The 19284-nt window shown below is 49.4% G+C and overlaps 1 protein-coding gene across 1 annotated transcript in view; it reads left to right on the top strand.

The window, feature by feature from the left end:
* The window catches only part of LOC121441666 (uncharacterized protein DDB_G0271670-like), a 40605-nt gene that overhangs the window by 8590 nt on the left and 12731 nt on the right, over positions 1 to 19284 (top strand). Inside the window, exons 4-6 of the mRNA XM_041642869.1 lie at positions 13228 to 13328; positions 13532 to 13640; positions 13842 to 13953. Of these exons, the coding sequence (XP_041498803.1) occupies positions 13228 to 13328; positions 13532 to 13640; positions 13842 to 13953 (322 nt within the window). The remainder of the gene's footprint in view (positions 1 to 13227; positions 13329 to 13531; positions 13641 to 13841; positions 13954 to 19284) is intronic.

The following is a 19284-nucleotide window of genomic DNA, read 5'->3' as shown; positions in this document are numbered from 1 at the left end:
GAGAGAGAGAGAGAGAGAGAGAGAGCTAACTTTCCCACTATTGACACTATTGAAATCATTTCAACTGCTTGCGGGTCGAGGCCCAACCCATTTTTAAAGTTTAGCATGGTGGTGGGGACTTCCTTCCACTAAAATGTCTAATGTTAGCTCTGGCTCTCTCGCTAAGCTACGGAGTCAAGCCTTAGAAAGGAGGCACAATGCTTTACAGCACCAAACAAAAAGCCCAGTGACAGCTCTGGCTTTGTACCCTCCACAGACAGAAGACTCCTTGCCTATTTTTCACCCTACCCAGTTTGAAAGCTCCTGCTCACAGAGATGCAAAAGGCCCCATAATGGCTGCTTATTGCAAATGACCAAACTCTGTATATATATTTAAAAAAAACTCTTTCCAAAGCAGAGACATGGAGACATGCTACCAGTTACCAGTGACGGTCTGCAAACTCATATACACGGAGAAATGTTTTTCTTGGGATAGGGACTAGAGGCCAATGTTGATGTTTTCGACGTCTAAGGAAACCAGTGGAGAAACTGTCTGGTGGACAGAGGCTAGCTGAGAGACCCGGCCTGGTTCCCTTACTCTGTGGCTGCACGCCAGTTCTGCTGGGAGGAGACAGGAGTCGGAGCCCTTACATTGCTGACCCAGAAGGCCTCTTCTGATCATTGCCCAATGCTCCTGTTATATAACATGAAAAATAAATAATCAACCTTAAAAGTCAGGCAGCCAGAGCTCTCTTCAAATAATAAGCCCTTTTACAAGCTGCTTATCATCTGCCAAAGTCAGCTCCAGAGAACACCGGGAACTCTTGATTCTATTGTTCATTTTAACTACTTGGAGGAAGCAGACAAGCTTCAATGGCTTCATTGGTTTTCTGAGAGACAGAGGAATAAAGGGTTTTTCTTTAGCCACACCCTGTTCTTGATCTCAATAAGTTAAATACACACTGAACACTCCCATCTCTAGGAAACCCCTACTTAAAGTGTGAGCTAGGAAAAAGGCCCAGCCTTGCTTGTTGGTTTTGTTGTTGTTGTTTTGTGTGTGTGTGTGTGTGTGTGTGTGTGTGTGCGCGCGCGCGCATGCGCGTGCTCACGCGTGTAGTAGTAGTAGTAGTAGTAGACTTTGAATCAAGGATCTTGAACCCACTAGGCAATCTTGAACATGCTAGGTAAGCATCCTATTACTGCACTAAGTCCCCAGCCCTGGATGTTTCTGAAAAAAAAAAAAAAAAGCCACTCTCTACTTCCCATCTGATGACCAGGAAGGATGGAAACGCTAGGCTTCTCTGAAAATGTGTATTTGGAGGGAGGGAGAAGACAGAGCAGAGATGTGTGACCCTGTGGTCCCCTGCCTTTGGGAGTCCTAAGAAAAAATATTCAAAATCATCTTTACTGGCTTGTGGTGGCCTGAGTGTGAAATGTTAACCAGGTACTACCCTGGCTTTCAAAATACAGAATGGGGGGCTCTGTAGTTAACTGGTCTTGTTAAGGAAATCTGATGAGAGAAATTTGGTCTAAAGCCCATTTCTGATGAACCTAAGGGGGCTTTGGATATTTGCTGTTCGTCAATATCCTAGAACTGTCAGTGCACAAATGTGCAGCTCAAGTTTCCCAGTTCCTGGAAACCCTTACTTCCCTGCCTCTTCTCTATTTTCCCGCCCGCAGTTGCGTCCTTCGCTCTGGCAGGCTCTGCCTATAAATACTCACGGTTGTCTAAGTGACCAGCTTATGGGTTTTCTGAGAGCAGAGAGCAGGCTTCACTCTTCCTCACATGTCCACAGTCTAGAATAGTCTCTAGAATACCGGAGGTGTGCATTAAACCATTTAACTAGTGACAAGATCAGCGCTTATGGAGAACACTGAAGTACGCAGTAATTCAACGTTTAACTTGCTGTATCTCTTCACATTTCCCAAGTGATGGAATTGAGGCTCTGAGATATCATGCCCAGTTGCATATTAGTAAGAGGAATGACTGTTACGTCAATTAAGATATCAAAGTCTAGAACCCTCATCTGTCTGTGGGTGTGCTGGGACAACACGTACATGGAAGGTGGGTAGTTCGCATGCCTGTGAACACGCAAGCAGGAGCTAGAGAAGGGTGTCCGATAGTCTTCCACTCTGGAATCCCGCCTTGTTTTAGGAGACGTGGTCTCTCACTGCCCCAGAAGCTGGCCATTTCAGCTGGGCCGGCTGGCCCACAAGTTCCTAGGGTCTGGTCTGCCTGTCTTTATCATCCAATGCTTGGGATACAGTTCTGGGTAACTAGGCACAACTTTCCCACGGGCGCTGGGAATTGGAACTCAGGTCTCCATGCTTACCCACCCAGGATTCTTACCCACTGAGCCATTTCCTACTCTAGAACCTTGATTCTTAACCACCACGCCAAGTGCTAGGAAGGAATAAATGACCTCAGTAAAAAAAATACATGCAATATATATACATAAATATGTATATACATACACACATATATCACAAATGTAAACTTAAACTGGTTTGGTTGGGAAACCTGGTTTCTTTTCCTAGGTGACTAATTAAACGTCTAGTAAGTATTCATCTAGTAAGCCTTTAAGTGGTGGTGATAAAAATATTGTTTCATTCCAGAAAGAGAAAAGAGACACATAGCCGAAGTTTATTTACTGTGTGTCAGGCATGGTTTTCAGTGTTTCACGTGTATTACTTATCACCACACAGTTTCATTGCAAACCCCCAGCAAGGGCTGCTATTACTAACTTGAGACAGGTGGAGAACGAAGACGTGGGGAGGTCGAGACACTTGCCCTCAACATCACTGAGATGCAGTGTGTTAACCCATTTTCACCGTGACAATACTGGAGACAATCTATTTCAAGAAAGACAAGACTCAGGGCTTCTGAGGATCCAGGTTCCATTCCTAGTCCCTATGTGGCTGCTCACAAAGCTTTTGTAGCTTCATTCCCAGGGAATCGGATGCCCTCTTCTGGCCTCCACTGGCACTGCATGCATCTGGTGCACAGATGTACATGCAAGCAAAACAGCCATACACATACAAATAATAAACAGACAAATGAATATAAGTGTTCAGGAAACAAAAAAAAAGAAGAAAATATTTAATAACTGGTTTCAGGGAGTTCAGCTCATGACCACGGGAACCTTTTGACCTCGCCCTATGCTGGGATGACAGAGAGAGCTGCCAGTTTCTGGTCGAAGAACAAAACGAAAAAAAAGGCTGAGATAGCATATGCCCTTCAGGGAACATCCCACCCTGCCTAAAAGTCCAAGTTGTTACAATGACCTACAAGCCCGCATATAGCATTTTCTTTGTCCTGTTTATCTTTGTCTAGTAGAGTAAGTGCTTTGTTTGTTCACCTTACTTGTTCCACGAGATCAAAGACTTGACCTGGTGAAGCCTCGGCTTCTACTATAACACAAGACATTACATACGCACTAAAATATATTTGCAGATGAAATGAAGGCGATATGGAAAGGAACAATCTTGACACGGAGCCAGAATCACACCAAAATACGGTTTAACAGCACTGTAGCTGGCTAGTGCTGGTCCTAGTCAAGTCCTAGAGCGCCCTCTGGTGGACATAACTCAAAAGTTCTCACAGAAGCAACTACGACATTTCACGAGGAAAGTACTCATAGGAACAAGGGAAAGTCAAGAGTGAACACAACACCCACTGAGAGATCTACCAATTGATATTACGGTTAAATTTCGTTGACATGGTATTAAAATGGGAAATAGAACTGGTTTAAGGTTAGTAACGTATAGTTAAAGAAATCAAAATCTAGCCGATTTTACATGCAAGTACAGTTCAATGAGCATGACTGAACGTGTGAATAAAGAACTCTTACTTGCCCAGGAAAGGAAAGAATTACCTTAGGCTGAGTAAATTTGACACAGAATGCGTCTCCAGCTGAGCCTTTAAACCAGGAAAATTTGAAAGGAAGCGTATTCTATGGAAAGACTTAAATGTGGGAAAGGGCGTGTCATGTGGAGACCCACCAGACCAGCAGGGTTTTATAAAGGTCACAGTTTGAGTGCCTACACAATGTGGGTGAAAAGAACACAGCGGGATTATCTAGAGAAAGGTCCTTGGCAGAGGCAAACACAGGAGGAAATGAAAGAAAGATTCTTACCTTGTTTTCTCTTATATCAGAGGAATATGCGCAAAAAACTATGGGAAAAAGATAGATGAAATTAAAAATATCCAAATAAGCAGTCCAAGTTACATTAATAGACAGAAGATTATGAACCCACAATGAAGACACTGGTCAGGCATATAGAGCATATGAGATCTACTGTGTCCTACATTTTATCAAAATTGAATATCCAGAAAGCAATCTTTTTTCTTTCTTTCTTTTCCTTTTTTTTCCTTTTTTGGTTTTTCGAGACAGGGTTTCTCTGTAGCTTTGGAGCTTGTCCAGGAGCTAGCTCTTGTAGACCAGGCTGGCCTCGAACTCACAAAGATGCTCCTGCCCCAGAAAGCAATCTTTTCAAATAAGACTTTGTAAGAGGAGGCTGCTTGTTGGTTCCCAGCCACTTAGCCGGGAAATAATCACACAGAAACTGTATTAATTAAATCGCTGCTTGGCCCATGAGCTCTAGTTTTTTATTGGCTAACTCTTACACCTTAATTTAACCCATTTCTATTCATCTGTGTATCTCCATGTGGCTGTGGCTTATCGGGTAAAATTCCGGCGTCCATCTCTGGCAGGGCTACATGACTTCTCTCTGACTCTGCCTCCTTTCTCCCAGCATTCAGCCATTTAGTTTTCTCCACCTACCTAAGTTCTGCCCTATCAAGAGGCCAAGGCAGTTTCTTTATTCATTAATGGTAATCACAGCATACAGAGGGAAATCGAAATCCCACATCAAGACTTTTTCTTCCTTTCTCTCCTGTCCAAAGGAGAGGTCAAAACACCTCTTGAATCCATCCACTCTTCCCCATCTCTACTATCATTGTGTCTCTTGGGAAAGCCACCAACCTCAGTCCCCTGGGGCAGTGCCTACACATTCTAGGCACCCATTCTCAGCCCCCACTGCACACACCAAACAAATCACCCAAGGTTGTTTGTGTGGAAAGTAAGTTTCAAGTTTTCATTTAGAAACAGTTAAGTTCAAATTGTTGAAAAGACATTGTAAAAATCAGCACAAAAGGTTTTGCCACCATCCATGGATTCTCTGAATGTTGGCATCCCACAAAAATAATGAGAGAGCTGCTGGTTCCCACCAAGGTATGCATGCCGCTATGGTATCTTTAGGCATAATCACACCATGATGATCATTGCTGTGGTTCATAGGTGTCATGGTCCAGTAGGAATGTTGGTTGCTTCCCTCCTTTGGAAGCTTGCACGGTGCCTTCTGGGGCCATGAAAGTTAGCTCTCAGGGAGGAGGCATTTGGGTCAGCTCCAACTCAGGAGCTACATACATATATGCATATATAACAACAACTAAGAAAAAAAGAGGCTATGGTTTTTCAAAAAAAAGCAAGGAGGGATATATGGGAAGGTTTGGAGGGAGGAAAGGGAAGGGAGGAATGATAAGGAAGGATGATATGATCTCAAAAATGATTTAAGCCACAGCACAGTTTTAATAAGTAAGAAACTAACATTCAAGAGTTAACAGTTATAACTGACACTTGCCCATAATCGCAGCAGTCGGGAGGCAGAAACAAGAAGACCAGATGGTCCAGGCAGGTCATCCTCAGCTATGTAGTGTGCTCAAAGTCAGGCTGATTACTACATACAACTCCATCTCAAAAGACAAAAGAGAAAGAAATGAACATTCTAACAATATTATAATACAGCCTATAGATGACACAACCTTCCTCAATTGTCACACCAATAGATCATTTCTATCATGAAGATGATTTGTAAATGACTGGCCATTGTGGAGTTTGGGTTTATCTGATAGCCTGTGTTGATGAACTTCAAGTCTTGTGCTCTGCAAAAGGACTACAGACGCGTGAGCTGTATCCTTCTTGGCCATCATATCACGAGGCACGTGATGGCCATTTGCTTCAACATAGGCAGCGTCTACTTTCATCAGTCAGACTAGACGATGCCTTCTAGGTTGCTCCTGACCGAACTCAAGCCTCTACCTCTTGCAAGTAAAAAGTAGTTGATGGGGACATGCTCAGAGATTATACATGTTTTCAGTTGCTCGTTAATACTTTGTCATAAAAATTTGCCTCCACTTTTACTTGGGACAATCATCATTGTACTGGAGAAGAAATGAGATGTGCATATGTAAAAAAAAAATGCATTGATACTGGTCCTCCTGATTATCACAAGGTACATTCTAAAGTTACTGCTACTTTTAACCCCTTCCACCGACAGTAAAATCCAGCTTTTGTTGTTCACAGTATAGTACTTCTTTACACAGGTTTGGGATCTTTGAAACCACAGTCCTTTGGAAAACAATACTAAACATCGTCGGTAATTCATCTTTAATTCTAAGGTGTGGTCCCAGCAACGTTAGCATCACTTGGGAACTTGTTAGAAATGCAAATTCTTAGACCCCAGCCCAGACCTAGTAAATTAGACAGTCTAGGATTACAGGTTAGCATCGGAATTCTAGCAGGTTCTCTAAATGAGTCTGATGCACACTCAAGTTTGAGAACCACTATCTTACACTACAGTCCAAGCAGTACTTTCCAAAGTAACTTAGAATTTTGGTTCATTAGGAGTGTCGAGATACAATAATGCTACAGGGCTGAAGAGGTGGCCCAGCAGTTAAGAGCGTCAGCACTCTTCCAGAGACCCCCAGGTTCAGATCCTAGAATGACATGACATCCGTTTCAGAGGATCTGGGGCCCTCTCCTGGCCTCTATGGGTTCCAGAGTGCTTGTGGAGCACAGATGCACAAGTAGGCAAAGACCCATCCATACACACAAAATAAGGTAAAATAAAATGTTTCGCTAACAACAACAATAATAATAATATACTGCCACCAATTGTGGCTTACACAACAGAAATTTATTACACATAGTTCTGAAAGCTGAAAAACAATGAGCAAATTGTCAATAGCATTGGTCTCTGTCACCTGAATATGATGTTGGCATTTTTTTGGGGGAGGGGGGGAGAGAGTGTGTTTCTCTGTGCAGTCCTGGATGTCCTAGAAATCTCGTTGGAGACAGGCTATCCTCAAAATCATAATCCACCTGCCTCGGCCTCCAGACTGCTGGGATTAAAGGCATGTGCCACCACCTAGCAGGAGGTGACCTTTTCTATACCTATATAATCCTAATATTTCTTCCTACTATAAGGCTCCACACTTATGAGCTCACTTAATCCTAATTAACCCTTCAAATACAGCTTCACTGGTGATTAGGACATCAAGATATGAACTTTTGAAGGTGCACAGTTCAGTCCATAGCACCAGTATTTTGTCCTTCTACCCTTTCCTTGTGGCTGTAACCAGAAATGCAGTAATACATAAATAAGCATAGGAAAGTTCCTTTGTGCCTGTCTGTATTCCATTTGAGATTTCTTTGTCCGTATTAATCTGGCCTGGTGAAACATGTGTATTCTTTCATGTGGTTATCCTTCTGATAACATGCCCCCAGGGGAGCTACTTAAAGAAGAAGGCTTGTCTTGGCTCATGGTTGTAGAGTTCTCAGTCTGCGGTGGTCGAAACTCGTCCCATGGCTATGAGATTAAATGGCAGAAGTTCCTTCACTATGGTAGACCATGAAACAGACGACGGCTAGAACTGAAGAACACAACAAGGAGTGGATGGGAACTTCAAAGACCAACTGACCTACCACCAACAGCTGGGACGTTTTCCTAGAGGCTGTGCAGCTTTTGTGCTGGCTAGCTTTATGTCATCGGAGAGAAGAAAACCTCAATTGAGACAAAGACTCCAGAAGATTGGGTCGTAGGCAAGTCTGTAGGGCATTTTCTTAATTAGTTCTTGATAGGGGGGACAGGTCATTGTGTATTGTGTCATCCCTAGGCTGATGGTCCTGGGTTCTATAAGAAAGCTGGCCAAGCAAGCCATGGGGAGGAAGTCAGAAAACAGCACCCCTCCATGGCCTCCGCATCAGCTCCTGCCTCCAGGATCCTGCCCTGTTTGAGTTCCTGTCCTGACCCCCTTCAATAATGAACAGTGAGTGATATGGAAGCGTAAGCCAAAGAAGCCCTTTCCTCCCCAACTTGCTTTTGGTCATGGTGTTGTGGTGATATGTATACTCAAAAATGAATACTCAAAATATATACTCAGAAACGCTGTAGTTGGGAAGCTGGAGCGATGTCTCAGTAGTTGAGAGGATGGGGTGTGCTTGCAGAGCACCCAAGTTTCACTCCTGGAACCCTTGCCAGGCACCTCACAACCGCCTGTAACTCCAGCTCCAGAAGATCCGACACCCCTGGCCTCCAAGAACACCTGCACACACACACACACACACACACACACACACACACACACACACACACACTTAAAACTAAGAAGATCTTCCCCCATTCAGTAGGAGTCCTTTTTGTCTTAATGACTATGTTTTTTGCTTATAGAAGCTTCTTAGTTTCAGGAGGTCCCATTTATTCAATGATGCCCTTAATGTCTGTGCTGCTGGGGTTATACGTAGGAAGTGGTCTCCTGTGCCCATGTGTTGCAGACTGCTTCCCACTTTCTCCTCTATCAGGTTCAGTGTGTTCGGACTGATATTGAGGTCTTTAATCCATTTGGACTTGAGGTTTGTGCATGGTGATAGATATGGGTCTATTTTCATTCTTCTACAGGTTATGCCAGTACCATTTGATAAAGATGCTTTCTTTCTTCCATTTTATAATTTTAGCTTCTTTGTAAAAAAAATCAGGTGTTCATGGGCTTGTGGGTTAATATCCAGGTTTTTTATTTGATTCCATTGGTCAATGTCTCTGTTTTTATGCCAATACCAAGCTGTTTTCATTACTGTAGCTCTGTAATAGAGCTTGAAGTTAGGAATGGTAATGCCTCCGGAAGTTCCTTTATTGTATAGGATTGTTTTGGCTATGCTGAGTTTTTTGTTTTTCTATATAAAGTTGATTATTGTTCTCTCAAGGTCTGTGAAGAATTTTATTGGGATTTTGATGGGGGATTGCATTGAATCTATAGATTGCTTTTGGTAGAATTGCCATTTTTAGTATGTTGATCCTACCAATCCAAGAGCAAGGGAAATCCTTCCATTTTCTGGTATCCTCTCCAATTTCTTTCTTCAAAGCCTTAAAGTTCTTGTCAAATAAATCTTTCACTTCCTTGGTTAGTGTTACCCCAAGATACTTTATGCTATTTATGGCTATCATGAAAGGTGATGTTTCTCTGATTTCCCTCTCTGCTTCTTTGTTCCTTGTGTATAGGAGACATTTTGGAGTTATCAAGAGGCTTGGCTCTAGAGGGATTACCAGGTGTCCACTGGGATGTCCCCAGCTAGAACCCTGGGCAGTGGAAGAGAGGGTGCCTGAACTGGCCTTGTCCCTTAGTCAGACTGATGACTATCTTGAATATCACCATAGAACCTCTATCTGGTGATGGATGGAGATAGAGACAGAGACCCACATTGGAGAACTGGACTGAGCTCCCAAGGTCCATATGAAGAGCAGAAGGAGGGAGAACATGAGCAAAGAAGTCAGGACTGCGAGGGGTTGGCCCACCCACTGAGACGGTGTGACTGAGTTAATGGGAGCTCACCAAGGCCAGCTGGACTGGGACTGAATGAGCATGTGATCAAACCAGACTCTCTGAATGTGGCTGCCAATTGGGGCAGACTGAGAAGCCAATGATAATGGCACTGGGATTTGTCTGTACTGCATGTACTGGCTTTTTGGGATCCTAGTCTATTTAGATGCACACCTTCCTAGGCCTGGAAGGAGGGGGGAGGGCCTTGGACTTCCCACAGGGCAGGGTACCCTGCCCTCTCTTAGGACTGGAAAGGGGTGAGGGGGAGGGGGGAAGCTGGAGGGAAATTGGAGGAGAGGAGGAAGTGGAAATTTTGAATGGTATTATTTATAAAGCAATAAAAATAAAAAAAATTAACAGGAAAAAAAGAAAAAGCTAAGAAGACTATTGTTCTTAACTGCCGCTGGAGGGTGCTAGAGAGCTAGCCCAGCAGTTAAACGCGCATTCTGTTCTTGCAGAGAACACTGTTTTGCTTCCCAGTAACCACAGCTCCAGCTCCAGGGGATTCAATGCACCTGGCTTCCATGATCCTGTTAATACACACACTCACACACACACACACACACACACACACACACATACACACACTAAAAGTAAATGTTTTGAATTGTTTTCTATCCCTTCTCTTCCACTTCTACCCTGTCCTTCGCCTCTCCACTCTTCAATTCGCCCTTCGAGTTGCTAATCACAGCAGGTTTGAGTTTCTCTTTCCACATTGAGCTTCTGTAACAAATCGCCCCAAGGTTAGAGACTCAAAAAAGGAAAGACTATTATATTCGAGCCCAGAGGGTCAGCCATCTGAATGGATGTCACTATACTAGCATCAAGATGTCAGTCAGGCTGTATGCCTTATGAGGGCTGCACTGGAGAATGACGTCAAGATGTCAGCAGGGCTGAAGCCTTTGCCATTGTCGGAAGGTTAAGTACATGCCCCAGCTTATAATGCCTTCATCCATCTCCAAATTTGTCACGAGTATTCACCCTTGTTTCCGTCATCCCATTGCTTTCTCTGACCCTGGACTCTTCCATCTTCCTCTTACAACTATGCCCACCAGAACAATCCAGATTCTTCCCAGCTCATGGTCCTTAATCCACAAAGGCCTTTAAGTTTTGAAAGGTAATGTATTTATGCCTTCTGGGAGATCAGGACATGGGCATCTTTTATGGTCCTTGGCATGTCTGCCACTTACTACATAGATCAGGTTGGCCTTAAGCTCACAGTACTCAGGCCCCTGCCTTTATAGTACTATGATCATAGCTGGATAGTTCTATTGTTATGAACACTATAGCCAGACATAGTGACACCCGCACATGACCTAGGAGCCGAGACAGCAGGATCACAGCAACTTTGGAGATAGTCCGGTTTACATGAGCTAGTTCCAGGCCAGCCATGGCTACATAGTGAAGCCATGGCTCAAAATAACTAAACAACAATACCAAAATGTTCACAGTCATGCCCCTAACACTATCCCACTCAAAAGCCATAAATGGATTCCCCCACTGCATCTAGAATAAATCCAGTTGCTGTAGTCTTTGAGCTTCCCTTACCTTCTTCCTTCATCCATTGAGCGTGTCAAGTCCTACCTGACTCCAAGGCTTCTACACTTCATCATTCTGTCTAAAATATCCCTTTTGCAGCTCCTTGAATAGCTAGCTCATTCTTTGAACAACATCCCAAAATGTCACCTTTTCAAGGGGCTGTGTCAAAGGGGGTGGTCTCTGCCCTAAATAAGGAGCATTGGTAGGACTCAGTAAGTAAATACACTCGCTGCCAACTTGAAGGACAGAGATTGATCCCCATAGCTCATGTGGCAGAAAGACAAAACGAACGCTCACAAGCTGCCCTATGACGACCACACACCACACACACACACATACACACATACACACACACTACACACACACGCACACACACACACTACACACACACTCCGACACATGTACATTCATTAAGATGCATTCTTGCATACACATACACAACACATATATAATAAATGTTTTAAAGGCATAAGTAGATTTTGGCTAGGTGAAAGGAACATCAAACTGTCAATTACTGATTAGGCTCATGAGGTAGCACACACCTTGATGGGTTTCCTAACCCTTGGCATAGGCTGGCCTTTTCCTAAGCCTTGCAGGACAATAAATGCAAATTGCAAGGAGAATACAGAACAGGAAAGAAGGAAGCTTAGAAATCAGAGCATCAGTTTGCTCAGAGAAACAAAGGCGGGCAGTCATTCCCTTTGGGAGTGGCAATTGGGGTCTGAGAACTTTTTCTTTAGAGTCGCATAGTAAATGCTTTGTACTTTTTCAGTTTTATCCGATCTGCATCATAGAGATTAAACTCTAAATCAGTGGCAGACAATATGCAAACTAGTAAGTGTAGCTGTGTCCCAACCAACCAACTTACAAAGACTGATGCTGAGCCAGATGTGGTCCATACTGTGGTTTATTAATCTGTAGCCTAGAATAAGAATGAGAAAAGTAAGTTGGGTGGTGATGGCGCACACCCTTAATCCCAGCACCTGAGAGACTGAGGCAGGCAGATCTCTGTGAGTTCGAGGCCAGCCTGGTTTACAGAGTGAATTGCAGGACAGCCACAGCTACACAGAGAAACGCTGTCTCAAAACAGTTTTTGAAAAAGAATGAGAAGAGTAGAAACTCAGAAAATGGCTCAGGCAGTTCCTGCTAGGCAAGCATGAGAACCTGACATGGATCCTTAGATCCAACCTAAAAGGTCAGGCATGGCGCTGCATACCTACAAGGCCAGCACTGGGAGGCAGAGACAAGTCCATCTCCAGAGCTCCCCAGCCAGCCAGCCTACTAACCCCACTGGGCTTCAGATTCAGTGAGAGACCTTACCTCAAAAATAAAGGTGGAGAGCAACCAAACAGTCTGGCCTACACACACGCATGCACGCACACAGGCACTAATGCTTGTGCAAATTGATACCTCCATACCTACACCCACAGCAAGTACACACAGCACACTGACACACAACATAACACACACAACAGGCATGTGAACCGGCATGCAGACATGTCCACTGCAATACTCAAAAGCACACACTCACAACACAGAAGAGAGAATGAGAATGAGAAGAGTGCTCACATGATTCACGTGGTTAACTGCATCAGGTGTTGGAAGCCTGATATGTCCTCAAAACCACACAGAAATACATAGCGCCGGCACCAGAGCTGGGATCCTTTCCTCAGCACTGTTTGAGAAGGGCACTATTGATTCCGTCCTCTGAGGTCCTACGCTGTGGCTTCTGGCCCCCATCAAAAACACACCCAAGTTAAAGTTCTGCTTCCCACCACCAACAGCAGCACCACCACCACTACAACTAGCACCAGGAACACCACCACCATCATTAAAACCTGGACCAGAACCAGCAGCATCAGCACCAGCACCAACATCAACTTTACCACCACCAGCAGCAGCAGAGCACCACCAGCACCACCAGCACCAGCACCACTAGCAGCAGCACCACCAGAACCACCAGCAGCAGCACCACCATCACCAGCAACACCAGCACCAGCACCACCATCACCAGCACCACCAGCAGCAGCACCACCAGTACCACAAGCACCAGCACCACCAGCACCACCAGCACCAGCACCACCAGAAACACCAGCAGCAGCACCAGCACCAGCACCACCAGCAATCAGAACCACCAGCACCACTACCACCAGCAGCAACACCACCAGCACCAGCACCACCAGCAATCAGAACCACCAGCACCAACAGCGCCAGCACCACCAGCACCAGCACCACCAGCACCAGCACCACCAGAACAAGCACCACCATCAGGAGCAGCAGCACAACAGCAGCAGCACCACCAGCACCACCAAGCACCACCAGCACCACCAGCAGCACCACCAACACCAACACCACCAGCAGCACCAGCACCAGTACCACCAGCAGCAGAACCACCAGGAGCAGCACCACCAGCACCACCAGTAGCAGCACCACCAGCAGCAGCACCATCAGCACCACCAGAACCATCACCAGCACCACCAGCACCAGCACCACCATCACCAGCAGAAGGACCACCAGCAGCAGCACCACCAGCACGACCAGCATCACCGGCACCACCAGCACCAGCACCAGCACCACCATCACCAGCAGCACCAGCACCAGTACCACAATCAGCAGCACCACCAGCAGCAGCACCACCAGCAGCAGCACCACCAGCACCACCAGCACCAGCAGCACCACCAGCACCATCACCAGCAAAACCAGCACCAGCACCACCAGCAGCACCAGCACCAGCACCAGCATAAGCACCACCATCAAAACCAGCAGCACAACCAGCAGCAGCAACACCAGCAGCAGCACCACCAGCACCACGAGCACCACCAGCAGCACCACCAGCAGCAGAACCACCAGCAGCAGCACCACCAGCACCAACAGCAGCACCGACAGCAGCACCACCACCAGAAGCACCAGCACCAGCACCACCAGCAGCAGCACCACCAGAAGCACCAGCACCAGCACCACCAGCAGCAGCACCAAAAGCACCAGCACCAGCACCCCCAGCACCACCAGAACCAGCACCACCAGTAACAGCACCACCAGTACCACCAGCACCAGCACCACCAGCACCAGCACCACCAGCACCACCAGAACCATCACCAGCACCACCAGCAGCAGCACCACCAGTACAACCAGCACCACGAGCACCAGCAGCACCACCAGCACCACCAACAGCAGCACCACCAGCACCACCAGCACCACCAGCACCAGCACCACCATCACCAGCAGCACCAGCAGCACCACAGGCACCACCAGCAGCAGCACCACCAGCACCACAGGCACCACCAGAAGCAGCACCACCAGCAGCAGCACCACCAGCAGCAGCAGCACCACCACCAGCACCACCAGCAGCAGCACCACCAGCAGCAACACCACCAGGACCACCAGCAACACCAGGACCACCAGCAGCAGCACCACCAGTACCACCTGCACCACCAGTACCACGAGCAGCAGCACCACTAGTACCACCAGCACCAGCACCAGCACACCCAGCACCACCAGAACCATCACCAGCAGCAGCACCACCAGCAGCAGCACCACAGCAGCAGCACCACCAGCAGCAGCACCACCAGTACCAGTACCAATGGCAGCACCACCAGCAGCAGCACTACCAGCACCACCAGAACCATCACCAGCAGCATCACCACCAGTACAACCAGCACCACCAGCAACAGCAGCAGCAGCACCACCAGTACAACCAGCACCAGCACCACCAGTACAACCAGCACCACCAGCAGCAGCACCACCAGCACCACCAGCAGCAGCACCACCAGCACCACCAGCACCACCAGCACCACCAGCAGCAGCACCACCACCAGCACCATCACCAGCAGCAGCACCACCAGTACCACCAGCAGCAGCACCAGCACCACCACGAGCAGCAGTACCACCAGTACCACCAGCACCACCAGCACCAGCACCAACATCACCAGCACCACCAGCAGCACCACCAGCACCAGCACCACCAGTACCAGCACAACCAGAACAAGTACCACCATCACCAGCAGCACCACCACCAGCACCACAGCAGCAGCACCACCAGCACCACCAGCACCAGCACCACCAGCAGCACCAGCACCAGTACCACCAGCAGCAGCACCACCAATACCACCAGCACCAGCAGCACCAGCAGCACCAGCACCAGTAACATCACCAGCAGCATCACCAGCAGCAGCACCACCAGCACCACCAGAACCATCACCAGCACCACCAGCACCACCAGCACCACCAGCAGCACCAGCACCACCAGCATCACCAGCAGCACCAGCAGCAGCACCACCAGCAGCAGCACCACCAGCAGCACCACCAGCAGCACCAGCAGCAGCACCACCAGCAGCAGCACCACCAGCAGCAGCACCACCAGCAGCAGACCCACCAGAACGATCACCAGCACCACCAGCACCAGCACCACCATCACCAGCAGCAGAACCAGCACCACCAGCAGCACCACCAGCAGCAGCACCACCAGCAGCAAAACCAGCAGCAGCACCACCAGCACCAGCACCACCAGCAGCAGCACCACCATCACCAGCATCAGCAACAAGAGCAACACCAGCAGCACAACCAGCAGCAGCACCACCAGCAGCAGCACCACCATCACCAGCACCAGCAACACCAGCAACACCAGCAGCACAACCAGCAGCAGCACCACCAGCAGCACCACCACCACCAGCAGCAGCACCACCAGCACCAGTACCACCAGCAGCAGCACCACCAGTACCACCAGCACCAGCAAGACCACCTGTACCAGCACCAGTAGCACCACAAGCACCTCCCACAGCACCAGTACCACAAGCACCAGCAGAACCACCTTCACCAGCACCACCAGCACAAGGATCAGCAGCAGAGCCACCAGCAGGAGCACCAGTACTTCCAACAGCATCAACATCAGCATTACGAGCTGCAGTAGACCCAGCATCTCCACTAGGCGAAGCAGCACCACCACAAACAACAGCACCTGCAGCAACATCAGTAGCACCAGCTCCAGCACCAGCAACACCAGCAGCAGCACCACTAGGAGGAGCACCAGCACCACCACTCCAACCAGCAACGTCAGAACCACACACAACAGCAGAACCAGCACCACCAGCACCACCACTACCAGCACCAACAACAACAACACGGGCACCAGCAACAGCACCAATACCACCAGCACCAGCAGCACCACAAGCACCAGTACCAGTAGCACCACTACCAACACCAGCACCACCAGCACCCATATCACAAGCACCAGCAGCAGCATCTGCACAGGCACAACCAGCACCAGAAGCACAGATACCACCAGCACCAGAAGCACAGGCACCACCAGCACCAGAAGCACAGGCATCACCAGCACCAAAAGCACAGGCAAGACCACCACCAGAAGCACAGGTACCACCAGCACCAGAAGCACAGGCAGTACCAGCACCAGAAGCACAGGTACCACCAGCACCAGAAGCACAGGTACCACCAGCACCAGAAGCACAGGTACCACCAGCACCAGAAGCACAGGCACCACCAGCACCAGAAGCACAGGCACCACCAGCACCAGAAGCACAGGTACCACCAGCACCAGAAGCACAGGTACCACCAGGACCAGAAGCACAGGCACCACCAGCACCAAAAGCACAGGCACCACCACCACCAGAAGCACAGGCACCACCAGCACCAGAAGCACAGGTAACACCAGCACCAGAAGCGCAGATACCACCAGCACCAGAAGCACAGGTACCACCAGCACCAGAAGCACAGTCACCACCAGCACCAGAAGCACAGGCACCGCCAGCACCAGAAGCACAGGCACCGCCAGCAACAGAAGCACAGGCACCACCAGCACCAGAAGCACAGGCACCACCAGCACCAGAAGCACAGGTACCACCAGCACCAGAAGCACAGGCACCACCAGCACCAGAAGCACAGGCACCACCAGCACCAGAAGCACAGGCACCACCAGCACCAGAAGCACAGGCACCACCAGCACCAGAAGCACAGGCACCACCAGCACCAGAAGCACAGGCACCACCAGCACCAGAAGCACAGGCACCACCAGCACCAGAAGCACAGGCATCACCAGCACCAGAAGCACAGGCACCACCAGAACCAGAAGCACAGGCACCACCAGCACCAGAAGCACAGGCACCACCAGCACCAGAAGCACAGGTACCACCAGCACCAAAAGCAGCAGAGCCACCAGCACCAGAAGGACAGGTACCACCAGCACCAGAAGCAGCAGAGCCACCAGCACCAGAAGCACAGGCATCACCAGCACCAGAAGCACAGGCACCACCAGAACCAGAAGCACAGGTACCACCAGCACCAGAAGCACAGGTACCACCAGCACCAGAAGCACAGGCACCACCAGCACCAGAAGCACAGGCACCACCAGCACCAAAAGCACAGGCACCACCACCACCAGAAGCACAGGCACCACCAGCACCAGAAGCACAGGTACGAAGAGCACCAGAAGCACAGACACCACCAGCACCAGAAGCACAGGTACCACCAGCACCAGAAGCACAGGCACCACCAGCACCAGAAGCACAGGCACCACCAGCACCAGAAGCACAGGCACCACCAGCACCAGAAGCACAGGCACCACCAGCACCAGAAGCACAGGCACCACCAGCACCAGAAGCACAGGCACCACCAGCACCAGAAGCACAGGCACCACCAGCACCAGAAGCACAGGCACCACCAGCACCAGAAGCACAGGCACCACCAGCACCAGAAGCACAGGCACCACCAGCACCAGAAGCACAGGCACCACCAGCACCAGAAGCACAGGCACCACCAGCACCAGAAGCACAGGCACCACCAGCAGCAGCACCACCAGCACCAGCACCAGCACCAGCACCAGCACCCCGAGCACCACCAGTACCACCAGCAGCAGCACCACCAGCACCACCACCAGCAGCACCACCAGCACCAGCACCACCAGTACCAGCACCACCAGACCCAGCACCACCATCACCAGCACCACCAGCACGAGCACCAGCACCACCAGCACTACAGCAGCAGCACCACCAGCACCAGCACCAAAAGTACCAGCACCACCAGAACCAGTAGCACCATCACCAGAGGCACCATCACAAGCAGCACCACCGCACCACAGCAGCAGCACCACCAGCACCACCACCAGCAGCAACACCAGTACCACCACCACCAGCACCACCAGCAGCACCAGCACCAGTACCACCAGCACCAGCAAGACCACCTGTACCAGCACCAGTAGCACCACAAGCACCTCCCACAGCACCAGTACCACAAGCACCAGCAGAACCACCTTCACCAGCACCACCAGCACAAGGATCAGCAGCAGAGCCACCAGCAGGAGCACCAGTACTTCCAACAGCATCAACATCAGCATTACGAGCTGCAGTAGACCCAGCATCTCCACTAGGCGAAGCAGCACCACCACAAACAACAGCACCTGCAGCAACATCAGTAGCACCAGCTCCAGCACCAGCAACACCAGCAGCAGCACCACTAGGAGGAGCACCAGCACCACCACTCCAACCAGCAACGTCAGAACCACACACAACAGCAGAACCAGCACCACCAGCACCACCACTACCAGCACCAACAACAACAACACGGGCACCAGCAACAGCACCAATACCACCAGCACCAGCAGCACCACAAGCACCAGTACCAGTAGCACCACTACCAACACCAGCACCACCAGCACCCATATCACAAGCACCAGCAGCAGCATCTGCACAGGCACAACCAGCACCAGAAGCACAGATACCACCAGCACCAGAAGCACAGGCACCACCAGCACCAGAAGCACAGGCATCACCAGCACCAAAAGCACAGGCAAGACCACCACCAGAAGCACAGGTACCACCAGCACCAGAAGCACAGGCAGTACCAGCACCAGAAGCACAGGTACCACCAGCACCAGAAGCACAGGTACCACCAGCACCAGAAGCACAGGTACCACCAGCACCAGAAGCACAGGCACCACCAGCACCAGAAGCACAGGCACCACCAGCACCAGAAGCACAGGTACCACCAGCACCAGAAGCACAGGTACCACCAGGACCAGAAGCACAGGCACCACCAGCACCAAAAGCACAGGCACCACCACCACCAGAAGCACAGGCACCACCAGCACCAGAAGCACAGGTAAC

Source organism: Microtus oregoni, unplaced genomic scaffold (assembly GCF_018167655.1).
Source record: "Microtus oregoni isolate MIOR12 unplaced genomic scaffold, Mior012 000080F_ref0000499, whole genome shotgun sequence".
In the NCBI taxonomy this organism is placed as follows: Eukaryota; Metazoa; Chordata; class Mammalia; order Rodentia; family Cricetidae; genus Microtus; species Microtus oregoni.
The sequence above is the reverse complement of the archived record's forward strand: the minus strand, read 5'-3'. Positions and strand labels throughout refer to the sequence as shown.